This window comes from Semicossyphus pulcher, unplaced genomic scaffold, assembly GCF_022749685.1.
Source record: "Semicossyphus pulcher isolate SPU_LCO1_2020_fin unplaced genomic scaffold, fSemPul1.0.p SCAF_1, whole genome shotgun sequence".
Classification (NCBI taxonomy): domain Eukaryota; kingdom Metazoa; phylum Chordata; class Actinopteri; order Labriformes; family Labridae; genus Semicossyphus; species Semicossyphus pulcher.
This window is the reverse complement of record NW_027211603.1, coordinates 8,872,456-8,896,200: the sequence shown is the minus strand read 5'-3', so window position 1 is coordinate 8,896,200 and position 23,745 is coordinate 8,872,456. Positions and strand designations below refer to the sequence as shown.

At 40.1% G+C, this 23,745-nt stretch overlaps 1 protein-coding gene across 1 annotated transcript in view; it reads left to right on the top strand.

Moving 5' to 3' along the window:
- The first annotated feature begins 3,006 nt into the window (after positions 1 to 3,006).
- Positions 3,007 to 23,745, top strand: part of map2k5 (mitogen-activated protein kinase kinase 5) — a 57,891-nt gene continuing 37,152 nt past the window's right edge. The window contains exons 1-10 of the mRNA XM_069657240.1: positions 3,007 to 3,429; positions 3,740 to 3,788; positions 5,632 to 5,699; positions 9,567 to 9,636; positions 11,236 to 11,276; positions 12,665 to 12,732; positions 12,856 to 12,904; positions 15,675 to 15,739; positions 23,342 to 23,381; positions 23,465 to 23,533. Coding sequence (XP_069513341.1) covers positions 3,298 to 3,429; positions 3,740 to 3,788; positions 5,632 to 5,699; positions 9,567 to 9,636; positions 11,236 to 11,276; positions 12,665 to 12,732; positions 12,856 to 12,904; positions 15,675 to 15,739; positions 23,342 to 23,381; positions 23,465 to 23,533 — 651 coding nt within the window. The 5' untranslated portion in view covers positions 3,007 to 3,297. The remainder of the gene's footprint in view (positions 3,430 to 3,739; positions 3,789 to 5,631; positions 5,700 to 9,566; positions 9,637 to 11,235; positions 11,277 to 12,664; positions 12,733 to 12,855; positions 12,905 to 15,674; positions 15,740 to 23,341; positions 23,382 to 23,464; positions 23,534 to 23,745) is intronic.

Genomic DNA, 23,745 nt, shown 5'->3' with positions numbered 1-23,745 from the left:
TTGTTTACTTGCTTTTCCCTCTTTGCTGAGAAAGTTAAATAAGTGTGCCTCATATATTTAGAGTCAAACTGAGCTCACTTTGCGCTAAGCAGCTTGTCAATAGCGAGAGAAGAGGTACAAGGCAAGAGAGGCGGTCTGATGAAATGGCTTTTAATTACCAGACAGTGAATGCTGGCCTTCCTTTTCCACTTTCTCCTCCCAGCTAAGTCAGGAGTTTGATTTCTGATAATGAGGATTGCTGACTGAGCTTCATCCTAGTTGCCCCTAAAGCAGAAGGACCTAACGTCAAGTCCTGGGAGAGCATGTTTGACAAAGTGCCATATAGATCCTCTGCTTTTCATCAGAGGGCAGTGCTGGTGGAGGCATTAATCAGAGCGCTTGATAGCCCGGCTTTGTTTTCCCCTTTACTCTCCTGTAACAATTAGGCAGGGTAATAATTTCAGGCATTACATGGAAATCAATGGGTCTTTAACCCAGCTGTTACAGGTACAGGTGTAAGTGATTAGATACATGTAGATGCAGGTCGATGGCATGAACTTCTAACCTCTAGGTGTGTGCAATATGTGTGTGTGTTTAAGACAGAGGATAGACAAGCTGATAGATAGATAGATAGATAGATAGAGTACTATACAATTTTGAGGTATTTGTACTTTAGTATTTAAATTTAAATACTGCTTGATCGTTCAACTCCACTACAGTTCAGAGCAAATACTACTTATTACTCCAATTCATTCATTCAATTTAATTAGTGGTTACTTTGCAGGTAATGATTAAAAATATGTCGTAAATAAAATATGATACATTTATAAATTAAGATGATGAAGTAGTTAAAATTGGGCTACACAAACAAGCTGCTAAGAAAACTAGCCCTAACCTCTTGAACGAGATGGTAACAACTGATAAAGAAGTTCAGCCTCAGGCCAACCAGCAGAAGAGACTTTTGTTTTAGCAGCCAGTGAAACCCAACCTACTGCGAGGGCTGGCACTGCCCGCGTCTCATTGATATTGTTTTCAAGTAGCCCTTGTCCAGACGGAACAAGCTTTAACAAGTTCTTATCATTACACAGAACCCCAGTCAACAGCGTTGGGTATCAGCTCTGTGAGCAGAGCGCTGTAAATTAACCGAGACAGAGACTTCATTTTGCCCAGAGATCAATGTCTTGTTCTTGGAAGTGCAATCAGAGAGACTGATGCGGCTCCTCAATCATAAGGCCGTAATCAACAACAGTTTTAAGTGCTCCTTTGTTTTACATTTAATTATTCGCTAATGACTCATGCCGAGTGAAAACCTTTAAATACTAAAGCTGTGTTAAAGTAGAGTGAATAAGGCAGATACCTTCTTGAAAAGCAGTTTTCATGAGGACATGTGCTCCTGTGTACACCTACTTTCTAAAAGCAAGAAAAACACAGTATACGTATGTGTGTATGTCTTTGCTTCACTTCACATGGTCACAGCATTTCATGTTTAAATTCTATAAGGTCCTATCTGTCTGTTACATTTTGTCCAACTTTCTCTCTGTTCAAGGCTACAGAGCATATTTTAAAAAACCTATGAAGCGCGTCTCCAGGAGACCTTTTACTGCATGAACATACAAACTGGACAGAAAGTAGGTTGTTTAGGGTGTATATGGGTGAGCTTTGTCATGATAGAAAGAAGTTTTGCTAACTTTTAACTGTTGGAAAATGCAAAAAACTAATGGCATGCAGGAGGGTAGGAAGTAGCCACAATAATGTCTATGGGAGCAAAACTTCATTTCTGAGAGAAGCAGCCTTGACTGGAGGGAAAAGAGTTTGAAGGTATACAGGGAGTGAACACCTTCTCATCTGTGTGCACATTGCAAACTAACCTTTGTCTGCTGTCTCCTACTCTGTGCATTGACGAAACATGATAATAGTGTCAGAAATTTTTGTCTCGCTCCTCATTGTCAGAGTGGAATTGCAAAATTGCCACAGCAATTGAATTGTAAATATGGATGAGGAGCCTTGTAAATTTATATCTCTACAGCTGTGTATTTATGTGGACATGAGGACCATTCATTCAATATCCAAATATTGATTGAACATTCATTATAATGACTTAAGGTCAATTCTAAAAAGAATATGCACTCTTAAGATTCCTACCTATTATGCCCCTAGAAAATGCTATGAATGCTCAAAATTGTACTCCTATCAAACTTGATCTCACATCAATGTCATGTACAGCGAAAGCAGTCTCAGGCAACAATGACAACAATATCTTTTGATGGAGAATTAAATAGTTCCAATTCAGTATAAAGGACAGTTGTACAAACACACACACACACACACACACACACACACACACACACACACACACACACACACACACACACTGTGTGTTACTCAGTGTTGCCTTCTGCACTTTTCTTTACAAAGCTTTTCAAACACTCTGATCCAAAGCACATTCATAACTAGAACGACATCTGGGTTTTGTCAGGGGGGAATAATGACAATGACACAAAATAAAACGATTCAAGTATTTTGTATCAGATTCTTCACAATCGAATATTTGAAATACATTCACTCTTCATTTATTTGAATAAAACCTTAAATCATCGTGGTCATTTAATTTCAAAGGTACCTTCCCTTGGAAGTTTAGTTTTGATAGGAAGCAGTGCTGACATGATTGGAAACTTTGTGATTCTCCTTTTTTCATGCAAAAGGAGAAATAGCCAGACTCTCATAAGATAATTATTTTACATAGGAATTAAAAATGCTCTTAAACATATTTTGCAAATATGTGCTTTTTTAACGTTTGGACTTGAATGCATACCAGTTCTACTGGTTTAGCGACACAATAGCTTAGATTTACTGCATGTATTATATATGATTTATTTTGGCGTAGTAGGTAAAACTTAATGTGGGAAATTTCACCGTCGAATACCGTTATTTACCCAACATACAGTAGGAGCTTCAAATCTTGAGTGGTCACAGAGATTGCTGTCTTTTATTTTGAAATGCCGTGAGCGGATGTTGATTCGGAAATGCTGTTGGATGAGTTGTGATTTCCTCTGAGCTAGCTGCATAGCTAAATACTTCCGATAAAACTCAATAAAACATTGCCCCAGAGAGCATTTGAACACAACTGTACAGCTAAAGCTAAACCTTTCATGCGGTTAACGTTAACGGTTAAGGTTTTAAAATCTCCGCTTCACTTATCACAAGTGTCTGGACTGGGCAGGATGCTAGCATGTGTCGTTAGCAAACAACTGCAGGAAATTAGCTTGTTAGCATAGACAGCAAAGCAAGTGTTATTATGAGGCTTATTTTTTCTTCTTTATGCTCATACTCGATTTAAACAACCTCTGCACGATGGACACCGAGGCAATAGTTATCCGAATAAAAACGCCGGCAGGGGACATGGACTCGTCCGTCGACTGTCCATCTCTTCTGAACTTCAATGACTTGCTGGTAAGTTCAAAATACAAGAGAGCGAAGCTAACTGTTAGCAGTTTTCAGTTCCAAACAGCTGTACAGTGACAATACATACATATAGTTACGCTTTTCCTACTGAATATGTATGATCCCAACTAAAGTAAACGAGCTAAACTGTTCTGTTTCTTCAACATTGTGACCCCTCTTTACATTTTAATAATAGTGAATCTAATAACGTCTGTCTCTAACGTTATCCCCTTAAGGTAACAACCCCTCTACATTCGTCTACAGTTAGGAACGTTTGCTCTTTTTTGGTCCTTGTAATCAACTCTGTAAAACCTTACAGGTCGCCATCAGAGATGTCATGCCTGAAGCCACTGTCACAGCCTTTGAATGTGAGTGTTTCTTTCTTTCTTACTCATATTTCTTTACAACTGAAATTATGACACTATAAACACTTGTTTTTTTAGCCTTGTTGACAACTTGAAGAATACATCACATCAATAGTATACATCTATATTATATATCAGAGCCCTTTCTCAGCTCATGACTTTCTTAAAGTTCACATACTGCGGACCACCTGACTGACCTGTACTGTTGAAACTGAGTGTCTTCGGTTCACCTGTCTGGGAGGGTTAAAAATAGTTTTGGGGTCAAGACAACCCAAACTGAGACCAAGTCATGACCAAGATCAGAATGTATCGAGACCGAGATAAAAACACAAGACACAGGGTCAAGACCAAGACAGGGTGAGACTAAGACAGCACATTCCTATATATGATGAGCCTGTGAGTCAAGTTATTGGTTACATTTGAAGCAGGAGGTTTTGCACACGCAATTAAGTGATGTCCCTTGATGTTGTGGTCTTCACCGGTCTTATAATAACATCCTAAGTCCTCTTTGTCTTAGACCAAGAAGAGACAACATGCATTTGATTCTTTGACAAGACCTTCTAAAAGAGGGCATGAGACAGTTTGTACATCCTCAGTTCATTTCCTGGCCTGTTCTACTTGTGTCTCTGTACCTTCCACCGCTTGAGCTGCAGATGAATGAAGAGACACAAGGAGAGAAGTCCATGCAACAACATTAAACAAGATGAGGCGTCAGTTTACATGGGGCATAGCTGCATACTATGTCTATTGTTTGCTACAGCCTACTGCTCTTGTTAGGATCAGTGTCAGATGGGCATGATAATGTTCGTAACAAGTAATGTATTTACTTTTAATTAAATTCACAATGTCGCATAATAATGTGATAAGCCTGTACAGATGATCTGGGTCACTGGCAGGAGGACAGAAGAACATTCAGAAAAGAGAAATGAGAAGAGCAGAGAGAAATGAAGACATGAACAGCTTCTCTATTTTTCTCAAGTAGGCTGTTTCGTACAAAAACCATAGTCCTGTACTGGCTTAATATATTTAGTTGAGACACTGTCGAGAAAAATCCCTACTACTATTACTATAGGTAACCTTGTTTTCTTTTCTTTCTTCAAGGAACAAATATAAATAATACAGAAACTGCTTACTATGCGCAACAGTATGAGCGCCTTTTGTGTTGCCTTAAATATTTCTTGCACTGTTGATTTTGTTTCTCAAAAGAAATAATCATAGGAAGTGGCAAATGAGTTTTATTTGTTTTTTTTCTTATGAAAATCATAGATTATCTTCTCTCTTTATATTCCAAAATTTCTTTTCATTCTTTTCCTTAAAAAAGATGTGCACTGTTAGAAAATAGCAACAAAGCATGACTTTGTTTTGAAGTTTCATAACATGTAATAAATTGCAAGGAACGTTTTGTTAAAAGCTCACCTTTAACTTTCTTTCTTTGCAGAATTACTTTTTTTTATTCTAGCTTGCTGTGTCTGTATATATTTTCTTTCTTTTTTTTTTTTAAAGATTATTTTTCTGGCTTTTTGCCTTTGTTAGATAAGACAGCTGAAGAGAGACAGGAAATGTGGGGAGTAGAGAGTGGGGGGTGACATGCACCAAATGATCGACAGACTGAGAGTTGAACCTGCGATCAGTGCGTCGAGGACTGTGGCCTCTGTATATTGGGCGCCTGCTCTACCGACTGAGCTAAACCAGCGCCCCGTCTGTATATATTTTCTATATCGTCAATACAATACAATAAAATAGGCCGAATTTGTTTGTCCTTCTTGTGATGTTGATAGCTGTTATGTATGTTATGTTATGTAAACATTTTACGATCCAAGTTTTAAGATGCTTCTGTGTTTTATAGATGAAGACGAGGTGGGAGACAGAATCACTGTCAGAAGTGACGAAGAACTCAAAGCCATGTTGTCCTATGTGAGTATGAAAATTAAATTGTATTTATTAACTTAATGTCATACATCCATCCAGTTTCTGTCTACAATGTTTGCACAATATCCACTTTATTTGGACATATTGAAACAGAGACCCCTCCTCTGTTATCCATTCAAGGGATTCTGACGTATTTTTCATTAAATTTCAGCCTTTGTGCAGTTTTCCAGATCCAAATCAAGGGTCCAAAAATATATAGTTTTGTATGAATTACACATTGTGAAGCCATCATAGATATATTTGTGATGGTATACAAACAGATAACTTGGACTTGACTGGAGAGAGTAATAACGACCTGGGAACGAGCCATTCACCTCTTTTTATTTGACAGAAATCTAATGCAGGGAAATCTTACAAGCACATGAAGCACACGAAACTAAACTAAACCTTAGTTTTTAGCCGTCTAAGTGGCATAGAATGGTTCAAGGTATAAAAAACAATTTTTTTAGTGAACAATTTGAGATTCTTTTTATGTTCTACATCTCTTTGCTGCAGTAGCCGACTCCAAAATTACAGGTAACTTGAGCCTTATTTAGTGGTGTTCAAAAGGCCCATGACAGGGCTGTCTGTTGGACAAAGTGTTTGAACAGTTAAAGGCATAATGAGAAGAATTTTCCTAATGGGGTGTTGACTGTATCCGCAGTGACTGTGGTCTCTACCTGTGTTTTGTTTTGTTGTGTTAAGGACCTTTCTGGGCATCAATCTTTGGGCAGAGGTATGTCGCCTCCAGCCCACAGGTCAGGCCTCAAAAACATAGCATTCAGGATAATTTGCTGTCACTGTATCTCTCCTCTCAGAGAGGCAACAGCCGGGAAGATGAACATGCTTGGAGAGAAAAAAGGTGGACGCTGATGACAAGCTAGACTTGACAGATTTTGACCTCTACATTGACATTGTATTTATCTGCAATTCTGCAAACGCTAAAAGATTTTGAAACCACGTAGCCTCGTCCAGTTGTATTTAACACAAGATTTAAAAAAAACGCTTATTGGTTGTTTCAGCAACGCACATACGCGCACACATACGCACACACATACACACACATACGCACGCACGCACACACACACAAACTTGCACTACCCATTCAGCTCCCCCACCCAGTGTAGTACATTTTCATATTCCCCCATACTTACTGTTCATGCCACGGACAGTAAGAGTAATGGCGTGTAATGGGTTTCTCTATGAGGTACACTGAAAGCTAAATGAACTGTCAATTTTTATTATTTATTATTCAGTACTTAAAGTTTTGCCTCATTAAAGAGCGGGCCCCCTGGGCAGCAGAATTGTTCAAAATCTACTTTCATCTGTGGATGTCTTTTACCCCCCATCAGCTCACAATGATGCTGCAAGAGCCACAGGCACAATTTACACTCCTTGTTTTTTGTCCATTTTTATCATGCATTCAATTGTGGTTGCTTTTTAATCATTAAGTAGCAAAGGGTAGCAGGGTGATTAAGCAAAAGGAGACAGCTGTTGTGCCGATGAGCGTTAAAACGTGGACAGAAAATTACTGACCTCAGCCAGCTTAATTTTTCACACATACGGCGCACATGTTTTGAGGTTCTGCTGAGATTTTGCCTTGCTGTCCTGTGTGACCTGCTAGCCTCATTTTTGACGAATATCTTTGTAATCAGTACCTAAAATATAAATGTACTATTATTTGGCAGAGCAGGCTACAATAAACCTATGTAATTTTTCAACTCTAAATGCATAATGGCAGCTTATTTTCATCGTCCTTTATTCAGCTGATCTGATGTATTCTTGACCCTGACCTTCACCTTACTCTACCTAGCACAAATATTTAATATCCGTTACACTGCTTCATCCACAAATCTCAAAACTCAATTCTACTTTGAATTTTTGATAAACAAATCCAGGAGTCCTTTAATGGATTTCTTCTCCTCATGGGAAAGCCAAGTGTGCAGAATGTAGCTGAACATGTAAAAAATACTGGGCTCACTAACGTCGCATTTACACCAGTACTTGAAATGTGTTACGCAGGGGTTATGCATTTCCGCAGTCATTTGCATTTGTATGCAGAGGACTTTTTTCTTGTTGTGGTTGTTGCTGTGGTTGTCATTTGGCCCCTGTAGAAACCCCAGTGGAGTTTTGCCTCTGTGTAGCTAATTCCAGGTGAGCAGACAGCCATTATGGGAAATTAATAGGAATTAGGGGAAACCAGCATGTCAGGTGAAAGGTGGGATAATTCATTAGAGTCTCTCTTGGCTGCCGCATGTGTGTATGTGTTTTCTGTGTGTATGTTTATGATGATACATTCATAACAAGAATTTTAAATATGCCGCCACAACGCAGTGTTTTTCTTATTCAAGACCTCTGCTTTAACTTTGCCATGTAAAACAAAACTCCTTGTTGCTAAGAAAAATTAATGCTTAAATTCAGCAGTTAATTAACATCAGTCTGCAGAGGGCATTTATTGTGAAAAAGTATCCCCCATCACTGAGAACATTGATTGCTACATGCTCCTGTGAGACACACCAGTCTTGCAGGCATCTCTAATCATTGTTCGACACCTTGAAAGACAGACACTCCTGTTCAAAGTTAAAGACTGGCCTGTGTCAGGTGCTAAAAAAAACATGTGACCTCATCCGTTCCTCACTCAGCTCCCCCTGGAGGTAGAAGCTCTAATTCCACCATTCTTACTCCCATTTCCCCTTAGTCTGCTAATGATGATGAGACCCACTCTGTGCTCTCGCTCTCCCACTTGTCCCTTAAGGCTGAGCGATGGTATTTGGGATCGGACACTGTTTAGTTATTGGCCAACAATGGAGAATGTCTTTTAATAACACACCTACTACAGATTAGGTGGTAATTGCAGCCTTAATCAATAAGCTAGCTGAGCGGAAAATTAAAGGTACATGAAGCCCGACCCCCCCACACCCAGAAACACACACAACACGTTTTTTGGTATTAGGCCCATTGTTCAGATGTGGCCTAGTGAGAACGCTGGAGGGCGAAGGCAGAGGGCTGGGAGCGAGGAGGGATCTGACAGTGATAAATAGGCCTTTTAATAACAGCTGTGCCACTTGGGCAGCCATTCTGATCCATTCCCATCCAAGCCAGTCCCATCGCCGTCCCTCCCTCTCCCACAATGAGAGAGCAAATTTACATATCGCTCTGATGACTTGGTAATTCACACTGGATTTTAAAAGAAACGCATGTACATGCGGACTACATAAAGACATGCATCTTCTGAAGTGTGTGTTGTTGATAACATCTTGCTTTATTTTCTGTTGATTTAAAGCTTCAAAAAGGTAGGGACATAAACGAACCACACACACACACACCCACACACACACACACACACACACACACACACACACACACACACACACACCTCACAGTTTAACAGATGGTTTGGTTAACTGAAACATCAATTATTGCATTGCCTTGGCAGGCGTGTGAGAGGCTCCAGAGTGTGTGTGCACGTGTTAGTCCTGTAGGATATGAGTGTTTGGTGAGCTGTTGACCTGGAGGAGAAAAGGGTTAATGCTACACTCCTTCAGAACAAGCCCTCAGGGCATTGGTCCTCATCGGCAACAGATTTCAGCACAGCATGCTCACATTTGTGGGAACACTGTGGATTAATTCTGACGTCATTTAAATAAACATCTTTGTGTGTGTGATACTCTTAACATTTTTTAACCAAGATTTTTCTTGGATCTGCGCTTGTGAAGTTGTAATGTGTTGGGGTTTTTTTGTACAGATTTTAAGTATTTCTTAATTTAAAACGTAGCTTGGATGACTTTTCAACATATATTTGAGTTCCAGCATTTATAATGATGACTTGAACCACGATTTTTCTCATCTATTTGTGACTGTTTCCCCCTTTAGTACTGCAACACAATGAATGAACAACGCATGAATGGACTGCTACCGGACCCTCTGCAGATTTTTCCACGAGGTAAGGAGTAACACGTTTAAAGTTTACCATGGAGTGGAGATGCTGAGAGGTATAGTACACCTTTTATAATTATTGTACTGACAAATAATGATTCACACCGGGATTTGGACATTTTTTTTTACCAGTTAACCGACACTCTTAACAGTTAATTGGATTGGATAGAAGTCTTCTTTAGAAAGAACAGCCTCAGACCAGCAACAAGCCCTCCATCATGCGCGCTCATTGTGACGCACACTCTCCCTAATACTTGCAGAAACACACACACACCAAGAGGCAAATGTGTTATTATCCTCAGACATACCTACCTGTGGCACAGACAATCGTGCACACAGATATGAATACACTGACCAGTGTCTATTTTAGGCACGCACGTGAGCATACAGCCATGTGATCCAGCAGCAACATAAGTAAATAAACATTTACAGCCGACCTTTCTTTGATGGTCAGCACACAGAACTTTAATAAATATAAGATCCTGTCCGGACATGACGGCGTGTCTTGAGTTATGAATAATTAATGAGTTACGCTGCTGTGTCTCGTGCGTAAATGTTGAGTTTAGTTTCTGCTCAAAAACAGTCAATACGTTAACAACTGGCTATGGAAACTTAAAATAAGAAGGCCAGGCCTACACCAGTCCTTCTTATGTAGGAGACAGTTTGTCTGCTGGTTTTGGTGAGGAAATGGCAACATGTCGAAATGCTGTGGGGTTAGTCTGGTGCACAGTCTGTTGACTGTGAGACCCGCCACAGAGGATACCCGCTCAGACGGTACCGATGTTCCAGGAGCAGAGATATGCAACAAAGCTTTGTTTTTTCATTTCTTTAACTGTTTAACTGCTCGTTTCATTTTGCAAAATATATATGTACATTTAAAGAAAGACAAAAAAATGTATTTAACGGTTTAACTGGTAGTATTAACCAGTTAAAATTCTTAACGGTCGGTTAACGATTAACCGGGTTCAAGTGCACATCCCTACACTTAACAAACTTTTACAAAATTCTGCTGAAATGTAGGTGAATTGCTCGTGCGGTGTTGAAACAATAAGAAAATAACATCATTGGGTAGAAGTAACAATGCAGCCTCTGGACAACATTAAAATTCATTGGCTCACTCTGTTATTGTGTTGACAGTCATTTATAAATCTGCATTTATTTAGCTCCAAGGACATTGAAACTGCAAGCTTGCGTTCAGGCTAAGCCTCGTCCAGATCTCATTCAGCATTGTGTAGTTTCTTCCTGAGCTGGTTTTTCACTTTGAGTGTTTTATTCATATCTTCATATTGTTTTCTCACCAGTTAAAATACATAATCTCCACCGGGCCCCGAGGGCAAAGTGACGAAACATTTTATTGTCTCCATCTTTCTATCTCCTTCTCTTTTCTCTTACTCTGTGATTCAGTTTTCCCTTTCTTCCTTCCTACCTACCACCAGCTGTCTCAAGAGCCCAACATCTCAATCACTCTCTTCTCTACAACTAATTTCAGAGTAACCCTCATTTCATTTCATCTTTTTTTTTTCCTTTATAAAGAACTGATTCCTTTTCAGCACATTTGTAAATGGCCCACTGATGTGTTCTACAATCTAGTCAATTACTGTTTCAGCCGGCAAGACTCCAGGGATCCGGAACATACATGGCCTGAAGGTACCTATCTCAATAATTGTTTCAGCTGCCTTACACAGAGAGCGAGGGGAAGGGAGGGAGGGAAGTTCAGGCAAATGGATTGGTAACGCTGTGTTCCACTTATTGAAATGTCAATTGAAGTCAAGGCTCTCCTTTTCTTTCACTCATTTTCTTGCTCCCCTTGTCTATGTTTATGTATGGGGTTGGCTGGCTGTGGCTCTCTCTCTCCTTCTCCGTCTCCCTGTGTTCTTGTTTCTTACGCTGGGAACGTCATTTAAGAGCGAGGTGTTATAGCTGAAACCTTGATCCCTCCCTCCAGAGTATTATGATCCTCTCGTTCCATATCATAGAAAGAACTTCAGCGTTGGTTAGTTTACAAACTAAGTCAATAAGAAGATGTTCTTGCTCAACCGTGAAATTGTCATTACAAGCCGCCCTCTGCCATTTACAAACGGTCTTCCACAGACCTCCCTGTTTTATGTATGGCATATGTTCTATTGAGGCTCACTGCTAATTACCATGGGTTAAATGACTTGACACGTCCTTCATCTCTCCAGATGATCCATAATATATCCATCTCCATTTCAATGATAACATTACCCCCTACCAAATACTCAAAGCGCTTTATTTAATGTATCCTCGAAGGAGCTTTGGTAACAACTACTGAACTGTATCAGTTTTTTTTAAAGGTCAAGGGTCTGTTTTGAGAAAATGATGTTTTCTGAAAACCTCTCGTCCTTCGGTAATCTTTCCCCTCTTTTCTCCCGTTTTAATATAAAAGTAATTGGCTGAGGGGAGTCTTGTGCACTGTTTAAATTAGGTCTTCCTGGGCACTAATTAAAGAGAGAATCCCTGTGCTTTGGTGGACCCAACACGGCGGCCTTTTGACCTCAATTAAATTAGTTATTTTTAGTATCCCCTTTTCAGGGTCTTGTCTCCTCTTTTGTGCGCAATATCTGGGTTGAATACGGAGGACTTTGGAGTAAACAGACAAGCAGATGAAGCGATTTAAAGGCCGATGTCCCAAGTGTCTTAACTTTATTCTCTACTAGCCTTTGCCCACATCTGTTTTATCTGTTGCATTTCTAGTGTTAAGATATATTGCTGACTGTCATGCAAATATATGTTCTCCTCTCCTTTCTTTTCCTTTCTGCTGTCTATCATCTTTTCCCCTCCTCTGTGTGGACACCTCTGTCTTTCCTCTCCTCCTGCCTCCCTCCTCTCCCCCGAAAGCCAATTAACCTTCAGGCTGAACTGAGAGCTTGTGTTTTGTTCTTGTTCATTAGGGGGTCTGGCCATATGTCTGTCTGTCTGCCTGTCTTTTGGCCTTGACCACTTAGTGTGTGTTGGTGTGTGTGTGTGTGTGTGTGTCCTTTTACATTTGTGTGTATGTGTTTGCACACCTTCAGGTTAATACCAGACCTAACCCAGCCAATGACTGCACTCAAGTTGTCCCGGACTCCATAGCCAACAACAGGTGAGCTTGCTGGGCCGTAAGGCACATGTTAAACTACCTGGAATAAACTTCAGGTGGATGTTTGAGAAGGAGGATGTCTGTGATACTAACACAAGTGCAACTGTGCTGTGCTTCTTCCTCCAGCTTAAAGAAATCATCTGCTGAGCTGAAGAGGATCTTGACAAATGGGCAGGTGAGCTTGTGTTTTGGGTTTAAGTAGAATTCGACTGCTATTATCTCTTTGCTCCTTCCCTCACACCTGGTTTCACCTGATTAGAGCTCATTCTTACAAGTGGGTGTCTCATCTATTGATTTTCTGTGCTGCCAACTGTGGGCATGTTATACAGAGTGTATTTAGTTATTGTCTCTTCAATGTGCTGCACTGGGAGCAGAGGGGTAAAACACACACACACACACACTCTTATACACACACAGACAAAGTGGCTGGCGTGTCAGGGAGACAATTAAGCCGTGGCCTTTCAGGTTTCTGCTGTAACACTGTGAACTAATAGAGCTGTTCCTTCTCCTCGATCTCTCCATCTATCTCCTCTTATTCTCTTTACCTCCCTCATCTCACATGTTAGCAAACGAAGTGAGGTGAATGTGGGGGCGGGGGGCATGCTTAGATGTTAGAAGTGTTACCCGTCTCTTTCAGTCAGTACAAAATCAATTTTGGCAGCATCACACTGATATCATATCAGCCATTGTACAAGCAGCTATTTGTCCGCACATGCTGGCTGAGTGACAGGGCCCTGCAACATCATTGAATGCTACACACACAAACGGACTATTGATACATGACTTTAAGGCTCAGCTGCAGCCAGAATATTCACTGGAGATTGTGTATTATGGACATTTTGGATGCAAATTGAAATAAGTTGTTTAAATCAAGGGATTTTCAGGACACTAGCATTGCAGTTTCACATTTCCAGATTTATCATTATGACTTATTAGGGCTGTCAATATTTGCCAAAGAGGACACATAGGTTCAAACTATTCCAGTATCTATTTTTGTGCAATATGTCTATAAGAGCGCACACCAATACGAGACACAAACTTATGTGCAAAGATATATTTATTTAAACATAATCAAGCCTCTTAAAAGATCAACGTTGGCTTCCTACATCTTGCAAAATAAACACATAAAATAATTATAGTAGAACGGACATTCAGGACGGGTAGCCTATTTATTTAAACATAAACATACCTATACCAGTCTGTTATGCTGGGGTTTGAGAATCTCTCTTTCTCTGGCTGATCTCGGATTTGAATTCTCCGCCCCCAATTCCCACACAGCACACGGTTGTTGTATTAGCTTGTTTCAGTTATACCCTTTTCCCTCTGAAATTAGTGCGGTGATGCAGGTTTTTCAATCCGATTGTCTCTTTTCCCATTGCCAGTGGAGTATACTCCTGTCGGTCTCTTTTCTGCTGCGTCACCGTCTGACGTCACAAATGCGCCCGAAACAGGGTTAGTAAACAGTGAAGATGTTACGGTGGTTAGGTCTTTATTTTATCTATTCTACTGGTTTTTGGACCAGTGGGCAGGCGGCTCTAGACTAAAGTTAATTATTAACGTATAAAGTGATGTGTGCATTCTAAGATGCTCCGTAACCAAGAGAGTGCGCACACAGACATAGGAGAACACGTGAGCTCTTGCAAGGCAACCTCAGTCGTGCTGATTGTTTTCACATCGAATATTAATTTTAATAACTGAATATACATTTTTTACTACAATTCGGTTATAAATTCGAATTTAGAATATGGCTTATATAACATTTTTAAGGTTTCTCTTATAGTAGTCTATCATAGTAATATGTTTATCAGAAGTTTGAATGTACTAAGTTTAAAATATTGAAAAAATATATGTGTGGCAGTTTTTCTCAACAGCAGCATAAAAAGATCAGATTCAAACATGATAGAGCTCGTTAATCTTAAAGTGTTTATTCCCTCTCTGAAACTCAAGGCCAGGACCAACAGTGCATAATACTTTGTGGTTGACTATTGGAATAAATGTACAGGGACATTTCAATTAAGTTAAAGTATTCCAAACTTGTATGAGGGTAGGAACGTTGTTTAATCCTTATTACATTGTAGCACTTTATTTAAAGAGCTGAATTTGTGAAGTCGGTGTTGAAGTGTGCTCTAAGTGAATGAGAAGTACATGACTACCTGAGTGCTCTGTTGAGAGGAGTTTCATTGACTTACTAGAAGACTGATCATTTAAAAATTCATAAGCACAAAAGACTCAGATATGCAATGTTAGCTCAGGTCACAAAATGGTAAATGTTACATGGACTGTACTTCTATAGTCTTTGTGACCACTCAAAGCTGCTTTTACACTACATATCACATTCACCCATTCACACACACATTCAGACACTGATTTCAGAGGCTGCGACCTAAAGTGCCCAACTGTCAATCAGTTATCACATTCATACCCGTTGGTGGGAGCATTTTGGGGTTCAGTGTCTTGCCCAAGGACACTTCAACATGTAGACTGAGGGAGCTGGGGTTTGAACCTCCGACCTTCTGATTGAAAGACGACCGACTCTACCACCGAGCCACAGCCTTGGAACTTTTTTTTTTATCAAAGTAGAGCGGAACAACAAGAGCAACGAATCATCATTAAACTCTACATCTTTCACTCCCACGCTCACGCAGGCACAGTGTCCTTTCATAAATTGGACAGCAAATGTTGTATTGATCTCCTCCTCCTGTCCCCTCTCTTTACTCTCCTCATGTTGCTGAACTTGGAGTGACCTGAATGCTTGTCTTGTTTATAGCCTCCAGTGACAATGTAGTACCCCCCTCCCCTCCACACATACACTTTTTTCACTCTCTCACTCTCATGTTTGCTCTCTCCTGCTCACTTATGTAGTTACACATATCATCCAGTGGTTGCATGTCTTCTCATGTTATACCATCTAAGTAACTATATTGTGTGTGTTTGTTGCTCTGCAGATAAATGCCCAAGATATCCACTATCAGGAGCAGCTTGGCCATGGAAACGGAGGCACAGTTTACAAGTAAGTGTTTGCTGGCTCCCACATTGATTCACCAACATAACAAGGCCACAGCACAATATCAGACAGTGACACTGAAGAGATACCTGCTCAAGCAAAAGAGCTAGACTGAAAGATGTTGAAGTGTCCAGACAGAGCAAATGTTAGAGAAGAATTTCTCCAATAATGTCCCGATGAGAGAATGGATTCCTGACTTTTCGTATTTTCTTTCTGCTCTTTTTTTATGGCACATCAGTCTAGAGGGTTCTGTAAAGGCTGCACTATTGTCCACCACCCTTCCTCTGTTCCTTCATGTGTCCATTTATCTCCCAGTGTTTGCTGTGACATCTATCAGGCTGGTTTGTGTCTGTACCTGCATTTATTTATTCCAGGTTGAAGGTTGCCAACATATATGATATTGATTTGGGGCCGTAAGGTATGACAGCAATTGACCTAATCTGTCTATAGTGTAGCACATTACCTGCCACTATAGAAGAGCTCCATCCTCTCAGGCTAGACAAATGTATTACTGCCCCGCTAACGTTATGACAAGGTTGGCATTTGTGTCGCTCCTTCTATCCTCCTTTTCCCCACCTTATGTTCCCCCCTTCCCATCAATCTTTAGCTATTGAGCTGTTTTATTGAGATTGAAGTATTGATCACTGCTCAGACTAACCTTGACTTGACAGAGTGGTCTGCCTCACACCTTCCCCAGAAAAACCCAGTAAATTTCCAATCTAGCAAATCCACAATCTTTTTTTTTTATATTCACCCCTTTTCTTTCCAACCACCTTTTACTGTTTTATGACTTTGAGATGGTTTCATTAAGAGCCAATCTCTCATCGTTGTACGAGAGAAAGATTGCTGATAAGTTTGGCACTAGAAATGGTTACACTGCAGTAGGGAAGGCCAATATTGCAAGCCCAACAACTTCTCAGTCAATTTAGCCCAGTGAAAAATCCATATGCTTTGGTGTTGAAATTTTTATGGTTGGATGGAGAAGATAAAACATACATATAAAAAAGCAGCCTGGTTCTTTAAGCTATTTGTTGTGGATTGATTTGTTTCATTTCTATTTTATCTCAGATAAATCTTGTTCAGTTATCTAGCAGAGAAGCCCAGGAATACTTGTAGACGGCTAGAACACATGATGTATCCCAAATTCATAATGCATAATAATTAAACTTTACATAATAGGTGGTATGTTTTCTTTGTAACACTGTCAAAATCCCATCAAAACAGTACGGGATCTAACAACAGCTTAGTTCTTTTAAGTGTCTTAGTAAGTCATAAAAGAGGCAGCACACACAAGACCCGAAAACTGCTCAAATACATGGAATGCAGTCATTTTTAATATTATCAATTACAATTTTGCTTTTCATGCTATGACATGCCAAAAGTCTTTCTCACAAATTTGCAACATCCAGAGGAAATTAAGTTCCTTCTCACAGCTTTAAAACGAACTATTGAATGATGGGAATGCATCTTCCCAAGTCATCTTGATGTCACATGGTGCACACATTGCGTTATCACGCTGTTTTATTTATGTTGACCTTTTTGTGCACTACTGCATTGTCTATTGCAAAAACTGTACTATACAGATTAGTATATATCATATGGTGCATACAATATTAAGCTACCAAATCCAAGACGAATCAAACTTAAGCCCCTTTTACACTGCCAGTTCAAGGCTGGATCTGTTACGTTACGAGCAGGTATTGGAGGTAGTAACAGAGGCGAAACGGCTTCAGTGTAAATAGTGGAGCCGGCAGGACGGAACAAAGCTATAAGTATGTATTTGTTTACACCTCACGCATGTTTTGCTTCCACAACGCCGGAACGCTGTGTAAAAAACACGATGACGGCAGAGCTTCGTTACGGCTCCCGCTGTGGCGGAAACGGAGTGTAAAATGAGCTTTAAATGTCAAGAGAGTCATATCATTACATTCATTACACAATTACATTCATCCTTCCATAAATGTCCCAGTTGAAGTCAACATCCCCCCCCCCCCCCCCCCCCCCGCTTAGGACAGCTTGTGCAATTCTTTCTGTGCATCAACAGATGCTTATTAGCATCATAAAGCCTGCCTATCAGTCAATGTCCAAGCCTCTTAAGTCCATATCCTTGTCCGTGTTTTTGCTGTCAAAACTCCTACAGCTGCATCCTTCCTGGACTATTGATCCATCTCTGCTTAGTCAGCACTACCTTAGTAAGCCCAAGCTGCGTTCTGAGCAGCCTCTTTATCTGCAAAAGTTTAGAAGGAGGTCCACTCTGACTCCAACTGACCAATCTCCAACATGGTACTGGGGAAACAGGGTGGTGACGAAAGCTTATTATTCTGTTAAGAGCCCTAAATAGGACGTTGCCAGCAAATCTAAACTACTAAGCTCTGCCCAGCCATTTCTGATTTAATGACTTTTCTGAAAAGCAAAACCTTTTTGTAAAAAACCCTAATTTAGCTTTATAAGTCAACTATACCAAACTATTTGCGGTATGAAGCAGAAAATTAACTGTAATAAAAACACAGTAAGCATACGCATTAGGGCCTGGACAGGTTTCCTGTGTGCTTAGAAACCAATTCTCCGGTCTCCTCTGCCTCTACCCTTTGGTCCAGCTTATATTAGGCTTATCACGTGTAAAAAGCACTACAAAAGGCTCTCCACCTTTTAACCTCTTAGCCCATTTATGACCCAGAGCCATTTAGACTCAATTGGATGTTACCAACACCTCAGCTCTCCACAGCCACTCGCTGACCTAGCCATCCATCAATGTCGGCCCTTGTTTTTTATTACACACTCTCTCAGAGGTCCATCTTGTCCACCAATCTAACTCACTCTCTGGCTTATAAATACAATAACAAGGACAAACAGGCCATTTTCGTGACTCATGGATCCTGCAGTGCAATTAAAACCTGCACATTTGCCTGGTTGTTACTGTGGTGACATCTACTTAGACACCCACAGCTGTTCCTTTTAGTCTCGAGGCCCATTTTCTCCATTGATTTTGTTATTTAACTCATTGATTGGACTGTATATTGAAGGGATAATCATCTTTGGTTAATTGGTGGTAACCTATAGTGGCAGATGACATCAGCTAGATTTAAGTACAGTACAACCTTGATTTAAAACTACTAAGCAAGCCAATAGCAGTTAGTATTGATATTCACTATCTATAATATGGACTGTTAAATATTAAATACAAACTAGGATTGCATGATATTGGATTTTTTGCCAATATCTGATATTTTCCAACCCTTTTTGCCGATTGCCGATTTCAATACTGATATATTAGGCACGTTTTTTTCCACCTAATTGCAGAGAACATCAAGTCTCCCCTGTAGTGGAATTGATATCATGTCTACTCTCATTGTAGTGGCCCACAGGCAGATGCAGAAATAACATAATACAGTGCCTTTTAAAATGTACACGTTCACTGGACAATATAAGATAACTACTTAAACTTAGGTTATGTACAAAATGCCATATTTTATTTGTATGTAACATTTTATTTCAAATAAAACTATAATATTCATACAACTCAGACAGGCTTGGATGATGAGATTTGACCCCATGACCAATGCAGAGCAACCATTACAAACAGCAACCTTGCTGTCCGTTTCGGAAACTTTGAAAAACTGCAGAAACCGCAGATATCTTGCACCCTTCTTCACGCTTGATGGAAGGGGAGGGGTGCAGACAGTGTGCATGCACACTTATGAAGAGTTAATGTCGTAGCATTACATCAAGCTTTTTTAGGGATCATTAAGCATTTAGGCATAATTAAAGCATTGTTTTATTGGTGGAAAATATCGGCAGAAAAATGATTCAAACCACGATCTGCAGATGCCGATAACGTGCCGATAATATCGTGCTTCCCTAATATAAATTAAAAATTAAGGCCTGGGGCGCTGGTTTAGCTCAGTTGGTAGAGCGGGCGCCCCATGTACAGAGGCCACAGTCCTCGTTGCACTGATCGCAGGTTCGATTCCCGGTCTGCCGATCATTTGGTGCATGTCATCCCCCACTCTCTATTCCCAACATTTCCTGTCTATCTTCAGCTGTCCTATAAATAAAGGCAAAAAAATAAATAAATGAAGGCCTAGATTGTGTCGATGGAGCTAAATACTGGCACTAGTGTGTTTTTAAAATAGTTTGTAAATCTCTTGTTTATGGGCAGACTGTATTGTAGACAATTAGGTTAAATTATTAAGAGTTAAGAGCCTGAAAATTTGTAATCTTAAGCCTGGTTGGAAAAAAACACTTACAGATTTTCAAAGCTGCCTCAAGCTAATTTATTTTGTGATGATTGTGATATGAAATGATTGTTTGAGTATATGATATCCACTGGAGGTTAGTTTGACACAATAATTTTCCTATTTATTCATCTTAATTGGGTCATGTTTGAAACTGTGAAACCTACAATACAGACATAAAACACGCAAACTTCTTCTGTGACACCAATGCATGTAGGTGACGCTAGAAATACATTAGCAGATCTTATTGTTCTTTCCTGTTGGTGGCAACATCCACATCTGCCGCCCTTCACTGTTGCAGCTTATTACAGTAAAGTTAATGCCACATAGCTACTGTTCTGTACACCATTTTCTATGTGCTGTTTGACTGGAGAAGAGCAAAAAGGGTGTAGAGCAATTTTACAAGAAACAGCAAACCAATCAACTAGCAGTGTTGTAATTTCTTTCTCAGCCACAAGAGGCATGATCTCAAAAGTTATGTCAAATTCACATAATAAAGGACTAGTGACTATTGCTTATTTAGCATGTTAGGATATAAATAAAACAGCTTCTATATTTGTTATTAGACTTTCTCTGCCTCGCTGTGACTTATGTGCTGAATATTTAGCAGGTTTTCATGTATGTCTGTGTCTTACTCCATGTCTGTCTGTGAGCGTCTGCCTTTCTGAGTCAGTTAGGAAAGAGGTGAAAGAGTCAGGAAGGTATAAAGGCAGCCCATGTGATCACCCACGTGGCGGTGTAAAAGTACCACGTTAGCCCTGATCCATGAGGCCAGTCTCGCTAACCCACGGCCCCAACTTCAGAGACATAGAGAGAGGCCCTATGAATACTGCATGATGGAGCTTTTATTACAGAGCGAGCTGGAGTGTAAATAAGATCCAGGCAATGGGGCACGTTTACTGGGGTCAGATCAGGTGGAAGTGGCGGGGGGTGGGGTGGGGTTGGCGGGGGGCTATGTAACCTTGTCCCCATGTCTCCCGCTGTCACAGGCCTGTCACTGTAACTCATACAGGGATGCTCGGCCCTGAGGCGGTCAAGGACAGTCTGAGTATAAAGCTTTAACCAAGCAGTAGTCACAGCACGTCTGCAGCCCTAAAACATGCCCTGAACACACAGATTTTTAAACTATTGTAAAACTAAATTTGACCTACAGTTTGTTAGTCATTTAATTTTTACCTTATTAAAATATACGTGAATATATCCATTAATATCTGAACTGTAGTGCTTAACTTTATATCTTATATAAAAGAAACAAACCCATGAAGAAAACACGCAAGTTTAATAAGAGATTTGAGAGCACACTGACATGCTGACAAAACTTGTGCACATGGTATCCCACGTACACAAAGCTCCCCTTCATGTGTTAAAGTTGTAGTAAAACCATGAAGTTTGGCGTGTTGAAGGTGTGTTTTAATCTCTTTTCAGGCTGCCTCACACAACACAACCTGCCCAGTCAGTACTTAACATGTCTACCCCTGCGATCTTGCCTCAATTAACATCTTCATCTTAATTACAAGGCGGCAGTCATGCTTAACTGATATTGATTGTAGCTTAAAGGAAGACCGAGACATCAAAATGGAAACAAGGCCATCAGCCTTATGTGCAAAGAGCTCTTTTCCAGATAGCATCCTAAACATTCACCGAAACTCTTAGGGCAAAATGAAATAACACAGTTTGCTCAAATCAGAAGAAAGCTTGAGGTTTGGTCTGAAAACATAAAACTTAATTAGTATCTTTGGCCCCCTTTTTGTTTATCTTTTAAGTGTAAACTCTTGGTCTAAGCTACTTGATGGCTGACAAAACTTGGACATGGAAAGGTTATAGAAGCAGGTGTAAAACACAGTTGAATACGTCAGATTTCTTTGCTTTCTCTGGAAGTGTTAAAGTCTTACTCAATCTTTTCAACACGTTATTTATTGATTATTTGGTTATTTGTTATTATAATTATTTAGTTAAATGAATGTAAAAGTTATTTCCCTTATCACTGAAATGTACGCCGTTTGCTTTGACTTCTGCAGTTATAAGACTGTTGTAAATGACACAAACACAGCATTGCAAAGCTACATTCAGGGAGCAGTGTTAGTTTTAACTGTAGGTAAATACCTGATGTGGCACTAATAGGTCCCTTTAATTAAAGGCCTTGGCCAGTTTTGAGGTGTCTGGCCGAAGAGCAATGTGATACTCCAATCTAAGACACATTAATCACACCTTGCACCATACACATTCTCTCTGGTAGACCTGCTGACAGGTGAGCAGCCAGGTATCGCATTCACTAAGCCTGCTTGTAAGCTAACCGGCCTGTGTGACGTACTCTGCCCCCACCTCATCCTACTCACCTGACAGCTGTTGGACAGAGTTTGTCCTTGAGGATTGTGTGTTGAGAGGTCTAGAGGTAGTGTCACCGGTGCCGTAAACTAACCTTCAAGGGGCTGTAACTAAAGCCGATGTTTGGCATTAAGGAGTTTGATAATTAAATCATTACAGAGACGGTCTGTGGCTGCTGCTTTACGTGCAACTCAAAACTCTGTCTGGAACAACCAGCGATAGGGATGACTGGATCTGGTTTTGGGTGGTGACCTCTGACCTTTTTAAAGAATCAACAGAGGCATTTTGTTGTGCTCAGAACTCAGAGGCCCGGGAGTTTTTATTTTTATTTTTTTTAAGTATCCTTACCTATCAGTTGAGCTTCAGCAAGTTAAGAACTTTATTAGTGTATGACATTTAGTTTTTGCTTTGAAAAACAGCCTATTAGTTTTATTAAGCACATCAGGACACTGACATTACTTCTGTCACCTTGAGTGCGAACTGGGATCCCATTGGCTACAGTCTGACGACTATATAGCCTCTGGGGACAATGGTGAACATACCGGGCGTGTAGCCGGCGGTTAGTGATAAACGTCTTCCTTTTCCGCGTGCTGCATTGTTTACAGAAAAAGAAATTTTTCCTGTGATTTCCATGTAATTACGGGTCTTACCTTTGCTGAAACTTCAGCATCATGATGCAGAAGATTAAATTGAAGCTTTGTCAGGTCTGTCCTCAAGAGGAGAAGAAAACAACTTCGGACTGTCAGCTGAACTTGCTGCAGATGTCTGTTTAAGAGATTAATAAGAAGCAAAATCGTTGTCAGGTGATGCTGTTGGGAGCTGGGGTGGCATTACGGCGCACAATGTTCCGCCTGCTTTTGCTCTCCACATTGACTGTTTTCCCTGCATACACTGCAGCCTGCTGATACGTGATTGGTCAATATAAAAAAAAGAAACAATTTGAAAACCAATACACTAGAGTTCAGGATGCCTTTTAAATGAGAGTAAACATAATATCAAAACTGCTTTCTCCACTTATTTCATATTATTCTCTGTTTTGTCTCTTTAGAGCATACCATCTTCTTGGCAAGAAGGTTTTAGCTGTCAAGGTAAGAACTCTAGTCCAATCCATCAGAAAATCCAAAGTACTTGTAAGTGTTTTGTTTATTCAATTCAATATGTTCTATCACAGGTCATTCCCCTGGATATCACAGTGGAATTACAGAAGCAGATCATGTCAGAATTAGAAATTCTCTACAAGGTGAGTTTTGATTGATTACATCTGTTCCTCTTATCAAAGCTTTCATCTCGTCTTCACTGACTGCTGCTGTACTACCGGATCCTCATTGTAAATAAACCACAAGTCTAACTAAAGAAGTGTCATTTATCGCCTCTGGTCTTACACTGTAAGCGGAGGTGAGATCAGTGATACATGGATGCACGTGTAACATAAACACAGACTAGCCATGTGAG